This window comes from Electrona antarctica, assembly GCF_951216825.1.
Source record: "Electrona antarctica genome assembly, chromosome: 20".
Taxonomy (NCBI): domain Eukaryota; kingdom Metazoa; phylum Chordata; class Actinopteri; order Myctophiformes; family Myctophidae; genus Electrona; species Electrona antarctica.
Window position 1 is genome coordinate 14416545 of NC_136801.1, and position 22544 is coordinate 14439088.

General features: G+C 39.4%; 2 protein-coding genes across 2 annotated transcripts; one reads left to right on the forward strand and one right to left on the reverse strand.

The window, feature by feature from the left end:
• The first annotated feature begins 7422 nt into the window (after window positions 1-7422).
• On the forward strand, window positions 7423-13168 carry rbis (ribosomal biogenesis factor). Its single transcript, XM_079489627.1, has 4 exons — window positions 7423-7546; window positions 9851-9975; window positions 11038-11154; window positions 12797-13168. Exons 2-4 carry the CDS (start codon window positions 9865-9867, stop codon window positions 12863-12865), a joined length of 297 nt encoding a protein of 98 aa, XP_079345753.1. The 5' UTR covers window positions 7423-7546; window positions 9851-9864; the 3' UTR covers window positions 12866-13168.
• Window positions 13169-16746: 3578 nt separating this feature from the next.
• Window positions 16747-21995, reverse strand: LOC306912876 (elastase-1-like; the record flags this gene model as incomplete). The annotated part of the gene is made up of 8 exons (XM_079489331.1): window positions 16747-16773; window positions 17597-17758; window positions 18319-18464; window positions 18931-19067; window positions 19805-19930; window positions 20262-20359; window positions 20991-21076; window positions 21962-21995. 8 exons carry the CDS (start codon window positions 21993-21995, stop codon window positions 16747-16749), a joined length of 816 nt encoding a protein of 271 aa, XP_079345457.1.
• Window positions 21996-22544: the final 549 nt, after the last annotated feature.

Here is a 22544-nt window from a genome sequence, read left to right on the forward strand (position 1 = left end):
GACCCCCCCCTCTCTCTGTCTCTCTCTCTCCCTCCTTCCCTCCCTCCGTCTCTCTCTCTCTCCCTCCCTCCCTCTGTCTCTCTCTCTCTCCCTCCCTCCCTCTGTCTCTCTCTCTCTCTCTCCCTCCCTCCCTCTGCCTCTCTCTCTCCCCCCCTCTGTCTCTCTCTCTCCCTCCCTCCCCCTTCTCTCTGTCTCTCTCTCTCCCTCCCTCCCCCCTCTCTCTGTCTCTCTCTCTCTCCCTCCCTCTGTCTCTCTCTCTGACTCCCCCCCCCCCCCCTCTCTCTCTCTCTCTCTCAGAATGGTGGCAATGAGCTGGTGAGCGGAGCGTCTTTTCAGACTGAGAGGCGTTTATCCGCTTTATCGCATATATTGACAGGATTGAAAAGTAACGGGATTGCAGTTCACATAATGCTATAGCCTACGATGGGCGGATTCAGGCTATTTGTGAATTGATTGACAATCGGGGTTCGGGGATTTGTCTGCAGATAATTGGCCTAAATAAATCCTTGGATCGCAGCATCATGGTTCTCAAAGTGGCGGGGTTCCAGAATCCACAGTCCACATGCATGCACCCACGGGTTCCCAGCAAAATGTGATAGGGCCCCCTCCATTATAGCTACCACGTTACTTCAGCTATTAAAACAAATGTTTACGCCTCTTTTGGGATATTTTGCTGTAACAAGCTATATAATGATGGGTTGCTGAAGCTAGCTACATTTCTTTGAAATATATACATATAGGCCTACAATTAAATTAATTAATATTATAATATATGATTGTGAAAATATTACCATTACATTTACATAAAATGGAAATTTGTCTTTGGCACCCGCCAGACTGGCATGGCTTAGGGTCGGCGACAGAGTACAGCATCTTGCAATGGGTCTGGTCCACAAGATTCGATACTCCACCAAGATACCCATGTACCTGTGTAGATACTTCCTTAATCCTTAATGTTAACGAAGTCCACACCCACAACACCAGAGGGAGTGCAACGAATCATGTTCAACCCAGATTCGGCACAAACAAGGGACTAAATTCTTTTCGCTCCTATGCCACCAAAATGTGGAACGCCCTACCAACAGTCATTAAGACATGCGAATCCCTTGACTCCTTCAAAACCGCTCTCAAAGGGCACCTACGGATGGCTGCAATTCGAAACTGGCCCCCGTAAAATCTGAATCCCCTCCCACCGCCCCCCCCCCCCCCCCTTTTTCCCCTCACTGTATATGTTTCTTTTCCCTTTTTACCTCCATTATGATGAATTCCTGTACTGTTCTTTGTCTATATAGAAGTGTCTATTCGTACGTCTCTAAATGTTTTGATGAATTGAACATGGTGGACCCTGTTGTAAACAAGTGTAATGCTTAATTGGGTCGTCCACTCACAGTTAACAGCCTTTGTATTGAGTTTGTGCTTGAAATGTACTGTAATTCTGCAAACTGTTAATACAATTTTCAATCAATCAATCAATCAAAGTCAGTTACAACAATAAAACATTACATAAAATACACAGATGCATTAAAATACTACATAGACACAGCAACAGTGATTATGAACAGTGGGGATTAGGTGAACTATAAACATTGTCTTATTTAAAATGTCCACAGCAGTTGGCACAAATTAAGTTTTGTAACCCTTCTTTTTTAGCTAATGTTGCCCTAAGCCTCCTGCCCGATGGCAACAAGTCAAATTCAGAGCTAAGAGTGTGGGTAGAATCATTGTAAATCTGAATTGCTTTTTTGGTTATGGAGCCATGGTTAGCTTGCAGTTTAGCTACTCGTTGAGTTGTTGGATTAGCAATCATTACTTGGATTACTTAGAAGCTATATATAGGTTCATCGTGACCATCAGTGGCATTAAGATTACATTGGAATTAGCTACTTCACAGACATATCCCATGACCTTTAGTCAGACTGCATCAAACATTAATCACTTTGCGGAGTGCCACTTATGGACATGCTTGAGGAGCCTTTGAAGAGTCTATTGGACGGGGGACCAGACATTATGCATCAGGCATTATGCATTGCATAATGTCTGGCATGCTGTTCACCATACCAGTGGTGGAAAAAGTACTCAAATGTTTTACTTATCTACTGCTATGTTAGAAATACCCTGTTACAAGTAAAAGTCAGGAATTCAGAATTTACTTGAGTAAAGGTAAAAAGGTTTTTTATATCAAATTAAGTGTAATTAAAGTACTAAAAGTAAAAGTACAGAATGTCCCATTTAATGTTTTCAAATGTATGAAAATCGTTTGAAAATTGCAAATCTACGGTCAGTCTATATCGACTATTTTCAAATGTCCAGAATGCATAGGGCTTAAGTGGTTAATGTAGCCTAATCATAATAAATCCTGCAGGGGACTTGTTTCCATTGTGGTCCTATGTTTTCAATTCATCAACATAGCATGCAAAACTAGAAATGCACTCTGTTGAGCTGCCAACTTGCGCTTTGCACATGAAGTTGGCCATGAATGGCCTACTTTGTCAGGCCTACCAATCTAATAATGCTGAATTAAGGTAGCTTGTATTGGTAACTTTGACTGCACAATAGCCTCCCATTTAACCTCCTTGTATAGGCCTGTATTTATTAACCCACAATCGAATGTTATTCCATTTAATTCACTTACACAATGGAACAGTAGTGTTTTCATATAGGCCTACATTTACCTTGCCGACATCACTTTGCCTCTGAAATTTAATTTAATAATATTTGTTTCCCATAAAAGGACATAGTGTCTGATTGGCTGCCATGCAGCCAATTAGGCTGCACACAGGCTTCTGTGTGCGGCCTAGAGGGGTGTGTTCAAGCTACGTGCAACACAACATTTCTTTGGGAAACCCAGCCAATTGCATTTAATGTTTGTGTTACCACAAATTTACGTCATATTTGAGGCACATATATGACCTAATTTCTCCGTTCATTGAACTGAATTGAACTGAATTTATGTGATTGGTTAGCCGATTTGCTACATATGACGTCAATTTTCCCTACATTGTCAATGGCATTTAATGTTTGTGTTGCCACAAATTTACGTCATATTTGACGGACATTTGACCTAATTTCTACTTTCATTGTCAATGGCAAATATTGAGACATGTGTGGACAAAAGCTGTATATAGGAGGGGCTAGCGCCCCTCAAAAATAACTTAGACGAAAGCCATAAAAAAACATTTAAAATAAAACTTGCACCAATAGAAAACAAAACATTTGATGTGTTGCATATAAATATCTATACAAAAGGATACAATTCTATCTCAATTCTATAGCAATGTTGAGTTCTATTAACCAGATGTCACTTTCATTCTTTACAGATTCACTGCCATCTCCGCTGGAACTGCTATAGCCTGGCTAATAAGCCAGACCAGCCAGACTAGAACTGCTACACCCGCGACCTGATTCTAGATAAGCAGTTGAAGATGGATGGATGGATGGATGGATGGATGGATGGATGGATGGATCAACAAATACAAACACTACATGTACAAAATATGGGAAATGGTTTCCTATAAGTGTTTTTTATGTTTTAGTCCGGCAGCCGGGCTTGTGGGGTGGGACATTTGGTATATAGTCTTTTTTATTGGCCTAGCATATTGTCTATATACATAGATTCATGAATCCACTTGCTGACCGGCTGTCGGTATTGAGCAATTTGTTATAGGGGTTTATATGTGATCCATTAACATAAGGCAAAAATGTAAAAATTTCATTATGCTTTAGGCTACATGTCAAACTAGCGGGTTTTCATGATTCTGACTATATAACAAATGTCCCACTATAAACAAAAGAAGCCTGTCGGCTGCCGGACTATTAGTATATTCAATTATTATATATAATTAGGCCTATTATTATTATTTTTCCTGACCACAAGGGAAACAATTATACTTTCAAAGTAGACTATTTCATATTGCAAATGCCATGAATTACTTGACAGGAATAATTTTTTGTCATATAGCCTAAGTTAGAACTGATCATATAGTCAGATCTGATCATTTTGGCAAAAATATGTTTTTGGACTTTTATGGATACGATTAAGCATGGTAAAGCCTGTTTCTAGGCTATGCGGGTATGCACATTTATAAAGTGAGTGGCAAAGTGAGTTTAACGTTGTTTAATGCCGTTGAATGCAATCAGACCTTTGTGTTTGGATAGTTTATTCTGCATTTGAGCCACAGACCACCATGATTTGATTAGATTTAGCCTTTCAGAACCAAAAGAGAATATGTTATCATTGGATACGATTTTGTCCACAATCCATGCTGTAGGCTATTGATGTGGTGTGTTGGGATTTATGATAAACCGGAAGTGCTTGTTACCACCACAGGTGATTTCTATGAGACTGTAGATAAACACGCTCAGTTCGTTGTCATATGTCGACTGAGTTCCAGCAACGCTGATGCCTCCCTGTCTGTTCTTTATATTGATTTAATTATTCCTCTATATTTCCTCGTCTATATTCTTCACTTCATTTATTTCTGGTACGCCTAAGATTGCTGCAAAACCCAACAAGGGACTAAAATATTTTCGCTCCTATGCCACCAAAATGTGGAACGCCCTACCAACAGTCAATTAAGACATGTGAATCCCTTGACTCCTTCAAAACCGCTCTCAAAGGGCACCTACGGACGGCTGCAATTCGAAACTGGCCCCCGTAAAATCTGAATCCCCCCACCACCCACCCCTTTTCCCCCTCACTGTATATGTTTCTTTTCCCTTTTTACCTCCTTTATGATGAATTCCTGTTCTGTTCTTTGACTATATAGAAGTGTCTATTTGTACGTCTCTAAATGTTTTGATTAATTGAACAAGGTGGACCCTCTTGTAAACAAGTATAATAATCCTATACAGGATCCTATACAGGATCGCCTCACTGGTCAACAAAAACACCTTGAAGACCCTAACAGTAGACCTTGTACAAGGTTTCTTCGACTACGCTTGCACCTCCTGGTACCACAGCACCTCTAAGGCCCTTAAAACAAGGCTCCAGACTTCCCAAAACAAACTGGTCAGGCTACTACCTGGCCTCACTCCCCGAACCCACCTCTGACAGGCTGGAATGGCTTAGGGTTGAGGACAGAGTACAGCACCTTGCAATGGGTCTGGTCCACAAGATTCGCTACATCACCAAGATACCCATGTACCTGTCTAAATACTTCCTTAATGTCAACGAAGTCCACACCCACAACACCAGAGGGAGTTCAACAAACCATGTGCAACCCAGACTCGGCACAAACAAGGGACTAAATTAATTTCGCTCCTATGCCACCAAAATGTGGAACGCCCTACCAACAGTCATTAAGACATGTGAATCCCTTGACTCCTTTAAAACTGCTCTCAAAGGGCACCTATACGGACGGCTGCTATTCGAAACTGGCCCTCGTAAAATCTGAATCCCCTACCCACCCCTGTTCCCCCTCACTGTATATGTTTATTTTCCCTTTTTACCTCCTATGATGATTTCCTTTTGACTATATAGTTGTGTATATTCGTACGTCTCTAAATGTTTTGATTAATTGAAAATGGTGGGCCCTATTGTAAACAAGTGTAATGCTTTATGGTGTCGTCCACTCACTGTTAACAGTTTTTGTATTGAGTTGTACTTTAAATGTACTGTAATTCTGCAAACTGTTAATAAATCAATCAATCAATCAATCAAAAAAAATGCTTAATTGGGTCGTCCACTCACAGTTAACAGTCTTTGTATTGAGTTTGTGCTTGAAATGTACTGTAATTCTGCAAACTGTTAATAAATAAATTCAATCAATCAATCAATCAACAGCAAAATGGACTCGATGCCGGAGGGATCCCATGCAAGGCACCAACCTGCACATCGGGAGCAATTAAGTGTTTAGAGTCTTGCTCAAGGACACTTCGACGCTAACTCTGTGGGAGCCCGGGTTCGAAATTGGAACCTTGTGGTTCCCATCCGGTCACTGTCTCTACCCCTGAGCCCATTGGTTTACGTTTAGAAAGGCAGGAAGACCGTACGGTGGTGTTACGATGCCACCTTCTGGATAAAATGAATATGGCTACAGCGCCTTAAGCAGACTTTAGAGTTAGGCTGGGGGACTTAAATTGTAGCCTATATATATTCATGATATTACAGTCACAGTTAGTGGATTGAATATTATTATTGGGTTGCTTGAAATTATTAATTCCATTTCCATGCACCAATTGGCAAGTCTTCCAGGCCATCAAACAGCTGAAGGGTGCATAAAAGATTGGGTCTCGCTTGAGAGAAACAAAAACACCTTGAAGACCCTAACGCCTGGACTTCGTTAGACAGGTACATGGGTATCTTGGTGGTGTATCGAATCTTGTGGACCAGACCCATTGTAAAATGCTGCAGCTGTACTCTGTCGTCGACCCTAAACTATTCCAGCCTCTCAAAGTGTGCAATCAATCAATCAAACCAATGTAGCCTACCCATACTTCCTTATAATGTCAATTAAGTCCACACCCACAACACCAAAGGCAGTTCAACAAACCATGTGCAACCCAGATTCAGCATCAAAATGTGTGCCACTGCAGCCGGCCAAAAACACAGGCACTTTTGAGAGAAACACGTCATTGTTAATACTGCACGCTTCACGTAGCTCTTCACCACCATCTGGCGATGGAAAAGAGAATTGCCAGTATTGAAGTTGAAAGGGTTGAGAGATGTGAGAAAATATGAATTGGAATGAAAAATGAGTCGACATCTTCCTCTTATAAAATAAATTCCCATTTAAAGTGCAGCGTGGGCCTAATTGTCACTGTTGTGTGTTGTGTGTTCGTGTTTCACATTCCAAAAGATTTGACCCTGACGTGATTTGAACACGCAACCTTCTGATCTGGAGTCAGACGCGCTACCGTTGCGCCACAAAGCCTGATAGAAAGATTACATTTTCTAAGCATTTGTATACTCTATCTAATCTATTCATTTTTTATATTTTTGCAACTGCATTTCTAGACAATTAAAGCAGCAACCTAACTTTAATATGGACTAAAAACTTGACTTGAGCTCTATTCTACAAGTTCACAATGTGTCGCAAAGGCGAAGGACAAGTTGTGAGCTTGCAGATCGGCTATAATTGAGCTATATTTGAAGATGTCCCGAAAATCTTTGCATTTGGGGGGGGGGGGGGGGGGGGTGACTTAAATACACATCAATATGTATATTGACATTAAAAATAACTAGGGCAGGCATAGCCAATGCTTCTGGTCCATTGGCTATATGGACCAGAGCTAGGGCAGGCACTGACTTTTTCAAATGTGACTGAATACATTTCTACCACCACTGATACAATCTATTATTATTATTATTATTATTATTATTATTATTATTATTATTATTATTATTATTATTATTATTATTATTATTATTATTATTATTATTAACAACACTATAAGACATGATGACAAACAGTTCTTGGTTGTCATGGGTACTGGGGGGTACTGCTCCGTCGCACACATTGTGCGTCATCGATAGAGGACACGCTTTCGTCGGAATCGTCGCTTTTCGTACATGAGGAGGGAATATCAACAATAGCTTCTAGACTAGGTTTGTCTTCTAATCTACTCCATTGTGTAAAACACAAAACGTTTTAAAGTGTTTATAATGAATATTATTATTTGAGAAGTGCGTTAATGTTTAGCCACTTATACACGCTCTTACGCATAATAACAGATAGTAGTCTACATTAATTTAGTCTGAACGTCGCCAACATCAGTTTTTCTCAAACTTTTTTCTTGATTGATTGAATACTTTAACAGTTTGCAAATAGTAGTGCTAAAAGGATAACACTTAATTTAATTTAGTTTATATAGCATACGTTTTTGTGGTAATCTCTGGGAATGTACTGGGACCCTAGCCCCTCTGGGACCCTAGCCCGTCTCCGGACCCCCCGGGTTGAGCTCCTTTGGACCTACCACGTAAAGTCATCAAAATGTCAGAAACTTTAACGTAGGGTTCCGAAAGGAGCTACTGGGACCCCAACTCTGATTGAAAATGGAGGACCCTGATGTAAACAAGTCTCAGTGCTTTTGTTTATCCTCGTAGCAGTTTTGGTCCGTACTGTATCCATTGGCATTCTACTGAGTCAATCAACACTTTGTTACTACTATAACTACCACCCGAAGGAGCCCTGAATATGAAAACAGATTATTATCAAAATATCAACCCAACAATACAAGGGGATGTGATCCCAGCTGTCATGAGGCCAAGTGATATCATTACATTACATATCGGGATGGTCTTATCTGGATTTGTTGACCCATTCAGATCATTCTGCTGACCATTGTATGTTTAGAAAACTAAAATTATCCCACTGTGCACTAGTCTGTGCTGTAGGCCTAATGATGGCCTCATTTTCACAAGTTCTGATTGATTGAATGCTTAATTGATTGAATACCTTATTCAGAAATGTTAGTTAACAGTCAGCACAAGGTACAGTTAGACAATAAGGCTAAACTGGATAACAATACATTTCATCAACGAATACAAAACACTATATTCTAATGGTGAAATGGAAAAAAGATGCCACAGGGAATTATACGTCCTTTCTATGGGAAATTGCATTTACCTCCCCTTGTGGTCTTCTCATAGAGGGTTGTTCAGGCCAGTATTTCTGGTCAAATATTGCTCGACTACAAGTGAAGTGAAATGTGCTCTCTCAAAAATGTATTTGTACTGTACTTGAGTTAAGGTACTTAAGCATTGTATACATTTGTGTTGCACATTACATTTTTTCATATATTTCAAAGATAGCTTCTATCTAACATCAGTCTTGTGTTTATTATTATTGTTACGAAGGCTTTCACTTAGAGCTCCATATATGGGGATAACCTATAGCCCTATGTATGGAGACAACAGCGATATCCAGTGCTGACATCAGCAACCAGAAACCCCAAATATGGATATACACGGGTGACATCATAGTGACACGCATCTAATTAACCATATTAAAGAAGGATCATAAATGTGTTAGAGTCTGTTCGATTGCGGCTCCTGCTCTGGACACGAGAGATACTCCAAGTACCACGCAAAGAAGATTTGGGCCTTGCAACTCTACTAGCATTGCATTAGAAGAAGCTTCGGCATCCCGGTTTAAGTTCGGATCGAACACCATTGCAGCGGGCTCTAACGAGACAACCAGCACCGGTTCGAGCTAATAATAATTATTATTATTCCTTCTTACATTTAACCACTTAAACACTCAATACGAAGTCAACTTGACCTTTGGCTCATGTCTCTTGGTTTGCTACTTTTCCCCTCTTCAGTCTTCACCAAACCATTTTGCCAAAAATAGCCGATCTACCAGCTCACAATGCGTTGTGAGCTGGTACTAGGTAGATCTGCTGTTTTTGTCTAATGCCCCTCAGAATAGATCCTAAGGTTTAATTCAAGTGGTTAATGTACAAAATCACACAAATGAGGGGTAACTTTGAGGACCCACTAACTAGGGTTCCCCGACCCCCACGTTGAAGACCCCCTGGTCTGGTTTGTTTCAGAGCGGTTTGTTTGTACTTTGTAGCCATGTAACAATAACAAGCAACAAGTGTAAACTGAGACAAACTAGATACTAGAAGGTTTATCTTCAGTTGGTTTTGGTTTGTAATCTGATGAAGAAAAACAGACCATGCAACTGCTGTGTTGACACCACCAGGTGGCACTATAGGTCAACCCAACCTGCAACACTGTCGAGATCTGCTGTCCTAACTGCTTGAATATCTTATGAGTACATTATCGTAGTGTTGGTTTGAAACCAAGGATGTGAAACCAACAACAACAACAAGGCATATAGGTCTTGACTCACGATAATGTCAGAAATATTTGAAAATGACTGGTGTTTTTCTTTTCCCATAGGTTAATAAGCAAGCATGGCGAAAAACAAGCAAAAAGGCAAGAAACAGAAACAGAATGTCTTTCAAATTGCAAAAAAGCAAAAAATCAAGAACAAAGCAAAGCCTGTCACCTCTTCTCTAAAACACGTAAGTGACCGGTGGTGGAAGACGTGCTTAAATTCTTTACTTGTCAATCAATACAACCACAATGTAGAACTAGAAATACAAGTAACATTGTCTCAATTTATTTGAGGAAGAGTAACATTGTCTCAATTTATTTGAGGAAGAGTACAAACGTATTGGCATCAACATATACTTAAAGTACCATTGGTAAAAGTACTCGTTATGCAGTATATCCCATTTCACAAGTTCGTCATGTATAAAAAAATCTTTTGAAAATAACAGATCTACAAGCATATAATAGGTTTGAAGGGGTTATGGGTATCTTAAAATGAACTAGTACGTTTTCAAATAATTGTTATAAGTATTATTATTATTTTAAATCTTCAGTTTTTTCACGTGGACAAAGCAAGTAACAATGCTGTCCTCAATTTATTGGTGCGTTCACACGGGCAGATGCAACGATGCAGTCTACCATTCATTGTCAATGGAAGCCAGCGCCATGACGTTGCAAAGACGTAATGATGCATGTAGCTGCTCCAAATCAACTCGCGTGTCTTTGCATTGTTGCGTCTGCCCGTGTGAATGCACCATAAGCCTTTAGATTCGTGGTATGACATTTTAATCCAGTGGCACAAGGTCCAGTTTTGCAATTAGTTTCATTTGCGACTTGCGGAATTGTTGAACAGGCTGACAGTGGATTGTTTTTTGCATTACACATGCATTAAAGTTCTCAGTCGCTACCACTGTTTTCAGACTTTATTCATATGGATTCCATAGAAGCCAGCATGTCTTCTATGTTGCGCAGTGAAAATAGCCGATCTACAAGCTCTCAATGCGTTTGTAACTGTAACGCACTGAGAAATTGTGGATAGACTATTTTCGGTTATTTTATGATCGGAGCATTTTAAAGCGGTCAAACTAGCAATATGTTCAGAAGCATCGTCCATAAAATCTTAATAGTCTGGGGTATTTCATATATACAAGCAAAGGTGCCTTTCATTGTGTTTCACAAATCACATATTAGGACCTGGCCGTACAAACATTTTCAGTCATGAGATTTTCCTTTGTTTTAATCCATGATTCCAGATCAATGCAGTGAAGAATGAGAAAGTAGAGAACCTCAACCAGATCTTCACAGAAATCCAGAAGGATGTAACGAGTATTTCAAAGTCTGTCGCTCCGGAACCCATGAAACAAGTACAGGTAAATGACGGTGGTGGGCTGTATCAGTCTGCAATGGTTTCATTTTCATCAAGCTTTAAAGCTGCAGTATGTAACTTTCCTCTTCTACCCCGGATTTGAACCCATTTTCCTGCGCATGGGTCATCAATATGTCCATACACGGACAAACGTGACCGTGGCAAAGACTTGGCCGGCAAATTCAAAATTTGTTTTTTACGCACCATTATAATGTTATTATTTCGATCATAAATCCAAATGACTGAATGTCAGTCTCCAGTGGACAGCGGTTCTCAGAGTTATGGGGTCTTTGGGAATAAAACATCTGAGAGTGTACAAAATTTACAAATGGAACCAAGGGTCCATTTGGTTCCATTTGTACACTCTCAGAGTTACAGACCTGTAATGGTCATTTAGGGCTAGCTCTTTAATACGTTTGTGTACTCATTTCATAAGCCAGTGGCAAAAATAGAGGCTACAGGCTACAGATTGAAAATTACAATTTATTCATGAAAGAAAAGTTACATAATGCCACTTAAACTTGTTAGAAAGTTAAGGAACACATTTTCCAGGCAACCGGGAGAAAGTACCGATTTATCGGCTTCAATTTGACAGTGTTTCAGTGCCAATTTCGTCTGCTAAGTGTTTGTTTTATCACTTCCAAGTTCACTGTATTTACCCTGTACGAGAGTTCTCTCTCATAAAATTGGTATACAGAGTGACCTGAAAATGCATCTTCTGTTAACTGCTAGGAGAGTGCTGGGGAAACGGGGAGACCAGTGGCGATTTTATATTTTTCTCATTTATATTTTTCATTTCATTCATGCTTTGTAATTGTTACGGCCCAATATGTCTAGGGGTAATGGGTATACATATAAACTGGACAGGAAACCTCACTCAAAGTTGAAAAAGTCTTTACTTCTACTTCTCAGTCAAAAAGTTTACAGAGTTACAAAGGTTTGTTCTTAAATACAAATGGCTCAATTATACAATTATTATGAAGTTAATCGACTTTCAAGTATATTGGCAATCATTTATAATAGAGGATCAATAGTAGACAATATTATACATAGGATATATATTTGAGTGGAACAGTGCAACTTACAATGGTATGGTTTCCCTCGAAAAGAAAATGGAGAGACCAAACAGTAAACTGACCTAACTAAAACCTAACGACAACACATGGAAAAACTATAACTTAACCTGTTGTTCCTTCCCGAAGGGAACTAACATAAAACAAAAAGGATAAGCAAAGTTTAAACCAACGGAATGAAAGTCTTTTTATAGGTGAGGTCTTGATCCCTCCTCATTGGCCAGACCGGTCATGTGACGGCTCATTGGCCATGAACCATCACCTATAAAAAAAATAATTATATATATATATATATATATATATATATATATATATATATATATATATATATAATTTTAAAAAAGAGAGATGGGAGAGCCAAAAATTGCCTATGGGGGAGACCCCTGTTACTGAACAAACACTCTATAGCAGTGATTACTATTAAAATATAGCTCTTATATATATATATATATATATATATATATATATATATATATATAGCTCTTTAACACTTATTTGAACATAAATATCACTCCAGCTTTTTAAGGTTGAATTCTCATGCCTTGACTGGTTTTCTTATTTGTTTCTTATCAGGCTGTCAGAGAAGCGCCAAAGGAATCGGTGAACGTGGACAACGAGCTAAAGCTCTTCTCTCAGCTTTAGCTCACCATACAGTACAGCGGTTTTCAACCCTTTTTGCATCAAGGCCCAATATCTATTCAGCATTTGAGCCACGGACCACCATGAGATTTAACCTCTCAGACCCAAAGCATAGAATGTGTTGTTGTCGTTGGATAGGATAGGATTCCATGCTGTATTGATGTTGGTACGATTGGAGCGATAACAATCCCATCAAAATAACAATTATTCTACAGTCTCTAATTGTGTATGTCGACTTCTTGTAAGTTAAGTAATGCAGATGTTTAACAATAATTTAACTCTTGAGAGCGTAAAATGATACCAAATGGACCCGTACGGGTCTATTTGGTTTCATTTTACGCTCTCAAGAGTTAAAGATCTAGAAGGGTCCATTTGGTTACCAACTCTCCCATCATTTCACTGGGGGACCACCTGGATCCCCCTCAAGCACCACTGGTGGTCCCTGCACCACTGGTTGAGAACCACTGCTACAATACACTACCGTGGTTCTCAACCTGTGGGGCGGTCCCTAGAAAAGACCATTACTGCATGGAAAGTAATCAACAAACTATACTATAAAAACTGGTCAAACATTGTCAAATAATAATAATTTCACAATATGTATCTGTGGAAACTAAATGTAATGCCTCAACTCCAACAATTCCAAATGCTGGAATTCAGGGTGCGGTGTCCCCAGTTCAAATATGATTATACTGGATTTATACTACATTCAGTGGTGACAGAGAATTCCAAATGGACCCTTACAGCTTGAGAGTGTACACATGGAACCAAATGGACCATTCCGGGTCCATTTGGTGCAGTAAGAGTATTAAACGGTAGTGCAATGTCAACTGAGCATACGAAAATATTTGATGACTGTACATTTTATAATTGTGGTAAATTACATCGGAATGGCATAGACTGGCACACTCGCCAATACCTGCATTTTAGGCAGTGTCGGCAGCTTTTCCGATGCTGGTATCGGAACTCTACTCCTCATGATGTGCACATCTTTTGAGTTCTTGCAGAAAGATCTATGTATTTAATGCCCATGCAGGTGTTTGGTCATTTGACAATGACAAAAATAACTGCATTTATGTGTTTAACCACATGAACCTTAACGTCCCAATTCTACGTTCAGTGAAAATTGCAATCACTCAACGAGTCATAAGTCGAGTCAGGATGACAGTCATGTCAGGATGATGATTATTTTCTTTATCCCGTTTCGATTATTTTCTTTACCCCTGTTAAGTATTTTAGTTTATAAGCTGGGGCTATGCAAGATGATTTTTGATTTAGCCTTCTTTATTAAATAAAGAATTAATTAATTAATGTTTATTTCAAACAATAATTAAAAATGAATAAAATGCGAAACAAACAAATAAAACACGGGTTTGCATATTTATTTACATAATCAAAAGAATACTTCTGTTTGTTTCCCATCTGCGATAAACATTACTACAGCTACTCTGAACTAGTTTCTGTCGGCATATCTTGTCCCCATTTCTGCTACTTTGATCTCTGTGGTGGGGGTGGGGGAATTTTGCATCTTTCAAGTCTTAACTCACAAAAGAATTAAAATTCATAGCAAATGAAAACCAAAGGGTTGGGCTGCCTCAGTTGGTATTATATAAATGTATATATTTTTAAATTTGTACAGCAACTGAAGGAGAACATCACACCTTGCAAGTATATAAGTATTTAACCAACTCGTGCCCATATTCACTACGATCTTTTTGGGAATCAATTTGAGAGTTTCTGAAAATGATTATACTTTATACATATATAGTTGTACTTGGTCCTGACTCCTGTGCAAACGTTTCATTTCTCCTTTTATTTTGGGTCTTCTTGAGCTAAAAAAAGTTGGGGAACCACTATATGGAAAGGGTTGAAAACCACTGCTATAGGGCATAGCAGTGTTTTTCAACCCTTTCCATGTCAAGGCCCATTGTTTATTCATTCGGCATTTGAGTCACAGACCACCATTTGATGAGATTGGACCCAAAACGTAGAATGTTGTCGTTGATTATGATTTGATCAAAATAACAGTTCTTCTATATTCTCTAATTGTGTAGACTTCTTGTAGTTGAGTAGTAATGCAGATGTTTAAATGTAATTCTCTTGAGTGTAAAATGAAACCAATAAATGAACCCTTATGGGTCAATTTGGTTCTTATAGGCCTACATATTTAATTCCAGAATTCTATTTGTAAGAGTAGTTTTACATTGCAGTAATAGTATTGATACTTTTACTTAAGTAAAATATGCAAGCACTTTTTCCACCACTGTCCGCAACACCTGCCCTGTTCCCTGGGATGCAAATAAATCACTGCCTTTTGGGCCAATCCCAACATTTTCAAGGAAAGAAAAAAAGAAGAAAAAAAAGGCCTGTGATGTGTTAGGTTAGGGTGTCCTTTGGGAGGTGGACGCTTCCCACTGGGATCCAGATGGCATGGGACAAGCCAGCGCCAGTGCCTTGGGGTGGTGGTGCCAACCAGGGAGTCAATTATGAGAAAGCTGAATATCATCAATAGCTTTATATAATATATGGTACAATTTTCCTGTTTCTTGTAGGTTTTATGACCTCAATTACACCCACACAACCTGAACTGTGAACATTCAGTGGACGTTCTGTGGTCTGGGGTGTTCTGCAGCTTTTTGAGCTACAATTAAAACAGTGAAATCTGCTGGCAAATTGTTATATATATTGTCATATATGGGATTTGTGTACTCTTACATTACAGTCCACAGGAATATCAGAGCACTTATTTGAGCCAGAAACCCCCAGACCACAGAAAATCTACTGAATGTTAAAAGTTCAGGGTTTTTTTGTACAATTGAGCTCAGAAAGCCTAAAAAGAAAAATTACAAAACATTTTTTTTTTATGTCACAATCCCTTTAAATAAACGGTAGCCTATCTATCTGTAAAGGATCCTGTACATTGATAGATTGTTGAGTCATTGTGAGTGAATGTAATCAAAGCTGACGTTGTCAACAGGATATGTTTAACCCATTAAATCACGGAAAGCGTCTGTGTTATTTTAGCCTTTAGCGTTGGATGGATTATGGATATTAAAAACAATCTGCAAGCTCACAGCTATTCTGCTTTTTTTTTTAAAATATCTTTAAAAGTCTGAGAATTACTGATTTAGAAGGCATTTTGTAGAATCGGCCTGCAGGTCTTGAACTGTCCACAGGATGGAGCTCTGGTTGGATTTATTAAAGGGCACAGTGAGTGACTAGCAGAAAGTTGCTTCAGGGGCAGAGACAGATGAGGGGAGGACCGGTTCACTGAATGGCAATGCCAATGAGGAGCTGAAGGCTTATTTGCAGTATGTCACTCTCACATGCACAGCTGGGATTTCTATCTGACAGGCACCTTGAGAGAGAGAGAGAGAGAGAGAGAGAGAGAGAGAGAGAGTGTGTGTGTGTGTGTGTGTGGGGGGGGGTCAGTATTATCGCTTGAGTATTGTACAATGTCTGAGTCTGACATCTCTCTACCAGCTACATTATACAACGAGTGTCCCCCGTGGCACAATCGTTATGCGATGCTCAACCAATGGCAAGTCTCCCACCCAATCACGCTTTGGCCAATCACAATTTGCATCCTCACTTTTGTCTTCAATGTTTGTGTTTACACAAACCCGGAAAGCTGGGCATAGGAGGAGCTAGCGCCCCTCAAAAAACAGCTGGTCAAGTACAGAGTCAAAGGTCAAGATTACTAGCCTACTGAGGGTTTAAGTGGTTAAATGTCTGAAAACCCTGCTTCATCATCTCTGCCTCAGAGGTCCTTGGCCTGAAAAACGTTGAAGACCTGTGATCAATATGACTTCTCATTTTGACTTTGAAGGAAACAACAAACCATGATGTGTTTTACAACTTTTTACTTTTATTCCTTACTCCTTTTATTCCTCCTCAGGTGGCATTACGGTCTGCAAATAAATTGGAAAGGGTCAAATTGAGACATCTGATAATAGTGCATTTTATTTCCTTTTTTTAACAAATGAGAAATGAGCAAGTTTAAAACATTATACTAATTACTCAGACAGTGGTAGTACCTATAGGCTATAATCCAACCATATTAGACTACCTATAAACACAGTAGACCTCATAGAATAATCGATTAATCAGAGGGTTTGGCCTCAGTCGACCAAGACGTTGTTCGTTGATTAGTCGTTTTTTATGGGTATTATTTCTTGAAGAATTCTTATGAGCACATCTTTTGTAATCTCTAGATACCGAATATTGTTGCTGTTGTTTGTCTGTTTCTGAGTTCAAAAATAGCTTGTCTACAAACCCCAAATGCCTTGCATCATGGCAAAAGTAGGCTATGGCATTAATTTACAAAAAACAGTTTCTGCCTGACAGCAACAATTACATTGAAATGTTCAGAATCTCAACCTCACTGACTTGCAAAAGCTGGTCTCTCAGCAAACACTATTTAACATAATTTGACGATTAATTCAGCTATTAATAGTCAGTGATTCTCAACCTGTGGACCAGGGACCACTGGTGGTTCGCAAAGGTATTGAAAGTAAACGCTAAGATTTTAATGACATATATATATATTAAAAAAACAAAAAGCCTTTTGGCTGCCGTGTTAAGTGGTCAGATGGGTGGTCCGCAAACGCTTTTGAGATTTTCAAGTGGGCCCTGGTCCAGAAAAGGTTGAGAAGAACCACTGACTAGGAAAAGTTGACAAGGAATTATCTTTAATCGAAGACAGCCCTAAAACACAGATGCAACATGGCTTACGTCATAGATCCAGTCAATGAAGTAGGAGACTCGGGTGAAGACGGTGGGTTTGTTGACCTGGTTACACCCTCCAGCTGGACCATAGCTGACCACACCCTGGACTCTCCAGAGTGCATCATCACCTTCTTCAGTCTTGCAGCTCAGAGGCCCACCAGAGTCGCCCTGAGAATAAAGGAGAGTTGTGGTCAACCTCCAATTGACTGACTGCATTTACATGGACAATATTTCTTCATTCAGAATGAAACCATTCCGATCAGAGATTTCCAATATACGGATGGGAAGACAGCTGGGAAGATGGTATTTACTGCAGAGAGACATGGACCCTCACAACACAACAGGAAAGGCCCCTGGATGGAGTCTACACAAGAATGATACGAATGGCAGTAGGTGTCACATGGATGGATCACATCTGAAATGTGGTCCTCAACGGGGACCTACCATGGGGACCTACCACGGGTCACAGACAAATAAGTCTGAGAGAGAAGGATGAGGCTGGCAGGGCACTGTGTCAGGCACCTGGAACTAGAGGCAAGCAAACTGACACTATGGAGCCAACCCAGGGTAAAGCCAGGAGAGGCAATTCAGAAGCGCACCACCTACGTAGATGCACTATGGCGTGACAGCTTAGCTAACAACACTAGAGCTCAAGTCCCTGAGTCCCGAGTTGGTGTTGGCTAGACCGCACTCTCGCATCACATCGCACTGCAGTTGTGTTCCAGTACCTGGCAGCCTGCGGTGACTCCATCCCCTCCAGCACACACCACAGTCTTCATGATACTGCTTCCCCACCACTCAGGCTGTGAACAAATCGATGTCTCTACCACATTCAGAGGAGCCACTTGCAGCTTGTCTGGTGAACCGTTTTCACCTAAAAGAAAATATACATATATATTAGGGATGTCCCGATTCGTTTCCGATCCAATCCCGATACCACAATTTCTGTGTTAGCCGATACCGATACTGAATACCGATACCAGAGAATAATATTTATAATACAAAAAGAAAAAATATCTTATTTTTAAGTCCACCGGCCGGGAATAATTTTTATAGCTTTCTAACTATATATCTCGTGTTGTGTTTATAGCAGACTCTTCACTCAAATGTGCACTTGCAGTTTGGGCAACTCGAAAGCAAACTCCACATGCCCCAACATTTTACCTGCCATAGTGTCAACTTATTTGCCTATACCGATATGAGCAAATATACTGATACAGTATCGGGACATCTCTAATATACACACACACACACACAACATTTACACTCCCCAATTTGTGTCTTTGAGTAAGACACTGAACAACTGCTCCTAATAGAAGGGTTAAATTCAGAATGCATACCGCCAAGCCGCCCCCAGCCAGTGACGTAACAAGTGAAATTGTGGGGCAGCGTTTGTTCGACATATGGTAGGGCGGCCAGTTCCACAAAGCCGTTGTCATATACAGCTTCGGCCAGTTTCAGCAGAGCGATATCATTTCTGTGAGGCACAAATAGAAGAATACTCGTCATCTTACTGAAGAACAAACAACTTTAGTTGGTAACCGGAAGACTGGGCACCAAGGAAGAGTGGGCATCTCGATTTTAAATTGCCATTGGCATATTTTCTTTTAATAAATAATAAATAATGTAAAGTAGTGTAGTGGTGAGTTAGAGCATATGACATTCGAACCCACAACCTTCCATATGCCTTTCATGCGGAAGGTTGTGGGTTCGAACCCTGCCTGGGGTCGACGTCAGCAAGGGCATGCGGTCGCAACAGATTTCTAACGCCAAATCAAATGGGTTCAGATCTGAGCCAAGTCTCCTGAGGAGGCGCGTCTGAACAAATCCATACATGATTAGGCCATGCTTGAACATTCGACAATTAACATGCCTTAACCTGCATAGCCAGTCATTTGGGGCATAAACAAGATGTTGAAGGGTAAAATTATGTCTTATTATGTTGCACCGTGCATGTGTAAATCATGTACTTAAGACCATTTTCCAAATTCTTCTTAATATTATTATTGTTTACATTTTGGAAAACAATTCAACATTGAGGTGCCCACTCTTTCTTGGTGCCCACTCTTCCTGTATCCCTTTAGTCTTTTCAAAAACATGAGCAATTGCACTGTGAGCTGAAATGTGCAGAAAACCTTTTAAAGTTCTGATTGGTAGTTTAACGTCTACAGTTCCTAATCAATATTGTAGGGTTAGTGACGTGATAATCTTTACCCATTGCCAAGGTCACCTTTCCAGCCCGGATGGATAATAACTTTCTCCACGTCGACTATCTGCTCAGTGCCGCCGTCTTTAGAGAGATCATGCTCTCCAAGCACCACGCGGTACTTACCATCCACGCTGTTAATAACACAAAGATATGAAACACAATCAACAACACTTTCAGGTTAGGATACAATATATATGATACAGGTTGGATTATACTGTAGGCTCTTAAAAACAACAAAAAGTTTTCACATATAGAGTTAAGCCATAAATCGAATGATTATTTAGACATTTTAACACCTGCTGGCATTGTGTGAAAAATAATCTACACACTTGCTTTAGCATATTCCAATTAGTAATAAAATAAGGGTAGCCTAAATATATAGAATTAAAGAAAGATAACAAAACTAGATAAGTTAACAAAGTCTAAGGAGGGTTCCCGTGTGGAGAACAGTGAGAGTCCTACCTGACACAGTGGGCTGCAGTCAGGATGTGGAAGGACTCAACAAGGGTGCCTCCGCAGATGTGGTAGTAGCTATCACCATCGTTTTCTTGGAGAGACACCTACAAAATATCAAAACAATATGGAGGCAGATGCCACTCAGCTCATTCATTCATTTATTGATTCATTTATTTTGTGGGTTTCTAAAGACTCCATTTTACAATTACACTTTACCACACTACATTCCAAGATATTAAAGCTCAGATGTATGCAAAGTGTCATCTCTCCCAAGCTTGAGATATACAATTTGACACAACAAAAACTCCTTTCTTGTAACATACATTCAGATTTTCATAATCATCCAACTCAAAGAAATCAAATGGACATTTTTACTGACAGTACAATGAAAAATTAACTGATATTACAGTATGTTTCTTTTTTCAAGACGCTAAAGTACAGCCCTGCAGAGCCTATAAGGCTAATAGATTAATGTGTTGCAAAACAGCAAAAATACAAAGCAAAGCTAATGATGAAAAAAAAGCTATGCAAAGCAATGTGAAGCAATTACAAAAAAGTACATAATTTTACCACAGTAAAAAATCATTATAAGCAGTAAGCACATTGCATTCAATTCAATATGGTACAGCACACACAAACCGGTGTTCTTGTCCAACTGTGATGTGAACTTGATGGATAATAAAGAATTCCAAGCAAATCAGTACAGTAGTGAAATGTGGAGGCCTATATTTTTACCTGGTATTTCCAGGAATGGGGTTCAGCCTCGGTGCCTCCTACCACCCTCTCATCATTGCTGAAGGGTGCCTCAGCACAAATCAATCCTTATGCACACAGAGCAGTTAGTACACAGTGAGGACATGCAGTTGTAACTATCCTTAAAAACAGTGGTGGGAAGTATAAGTAAATGTACTCATGTATAATTTTGAATAATAATAATAATTATTGAGTAGGCCTACTCCACTACATCTCAGAGGCAAATGTTGTATTTTTACTCCACTACAATTATTTGAAAACTTTAGTTACTAATTACTTAGACTGTACTGTAGACTTTGATTATTATTACAAAACATACTTTAACTCCAGCCATAGCTATTATATTCTACAAGCTCACAACACATCGCATGCGCGTGCATGTGTTTGTTGATCGGCTACTTTCAAAGGATTTTTTATACATTTTGAAAAATTGTGAAATGAGAATTTCCACATAATGAGTACTTTTACTTTAGAAACTTTAAGGATATTTACTACTTTAGTACTATTTACTACTTCAGTACTTTTACTATTTCTACAATATGGTAGATACTTTTACTTAAAGGACGACTTCACACATTTTCAACCTATCTTAATTGGTCCTCATTAATGCTCATTAAAATATGGCACCATTTGTGTCTACTCAGTCTGTGCCTCAGATGAGGGCTGTGTAGTAGACAGTTCTGAAACCCACACCTACCAGTGACATCATCGATGTCGATATTTCCAAGCAAATAGAAACAGCCAGCTTTCTATTCCTGGAAAGTTATCCTGCTATAATAGAAGCTATTGTTCTTACACAAATGACCAAAACTGAAATGACCCATAGCACTACCGATCATGTCCTTTAAGTAAAATAAAAGTTTTACTTCTTCCATCACTGCCAAAATAAAACTGCAAGAAAGAATTAAAATAATAATCCAAACTCATCATTGTGCCTCTTCTATAAGACTTACCAATGCAACACAAGAGAGCTATGAGTCGTATCATCTTGGATGGTGAAGTGACCAGATACAGTACGTTGGTTGTGATATACCTTCTTGTGGTGAGTGACGCAACAATGTGGCTACATGCCAATGTAAATGATGGGAATGACGAAACACCATGTCAAAGACATGTTGAATCTTTTCTTGGTGCTGATTATTCTCAGTCTCATAACGTTTAATAACATTAAATTGAGGTAGGCCTATGTGTTTTCATCATTGAGGAATTTAAAAACTGGAACCGAACATGTAAACAGTTAGTCTTTATTTATTTTTTGTTTTGTCATTGGTAGCTGATAACGACACAGGTGGGTCAAACTTTAAGCAAAGTCAGCAGGTGTGTAAAATAAACCTAAATGTCCTCACTGATAGCAGTGTACTAGTGTAGACGGCTCAACAGCTGCAGTTCTTCTTGGAGAAAGACATGGTTCTGCAGTTCACATGGCCGCAGATAAGACAAAACAAAGTGTACGAATGATCTAATGTGTGACGATTCATTTACCTCCCGATACGATTCAGATACCTAGGATGCCGATTCGATTTATATTGTGCTTTT

Bases quoted from the DNA above. Each gene is read 5' to 3' on its own strand.
- rbis (XM_079489627.1), top strand. From the start codon at position 9,865: ATGGCGAAAAACAAGCAAAAAGGCAAGAAACAGAAACAGAATGTCTTT. The intron at 9,976-11,037 runs GTAAGTGACCGG...CCATGATTCCAG, and splicing joins TCACCTCTTCTCTAAAACAC to ATCAATGCAGTGAAGAATGA. The intron at 11,155-12,796 runs GTAAATGACGGT...GTTTCTTATCAG, and splicing joins AACCCATGAAACAAGTACAG to GCTGTCAGAGAAGCGCCAAA.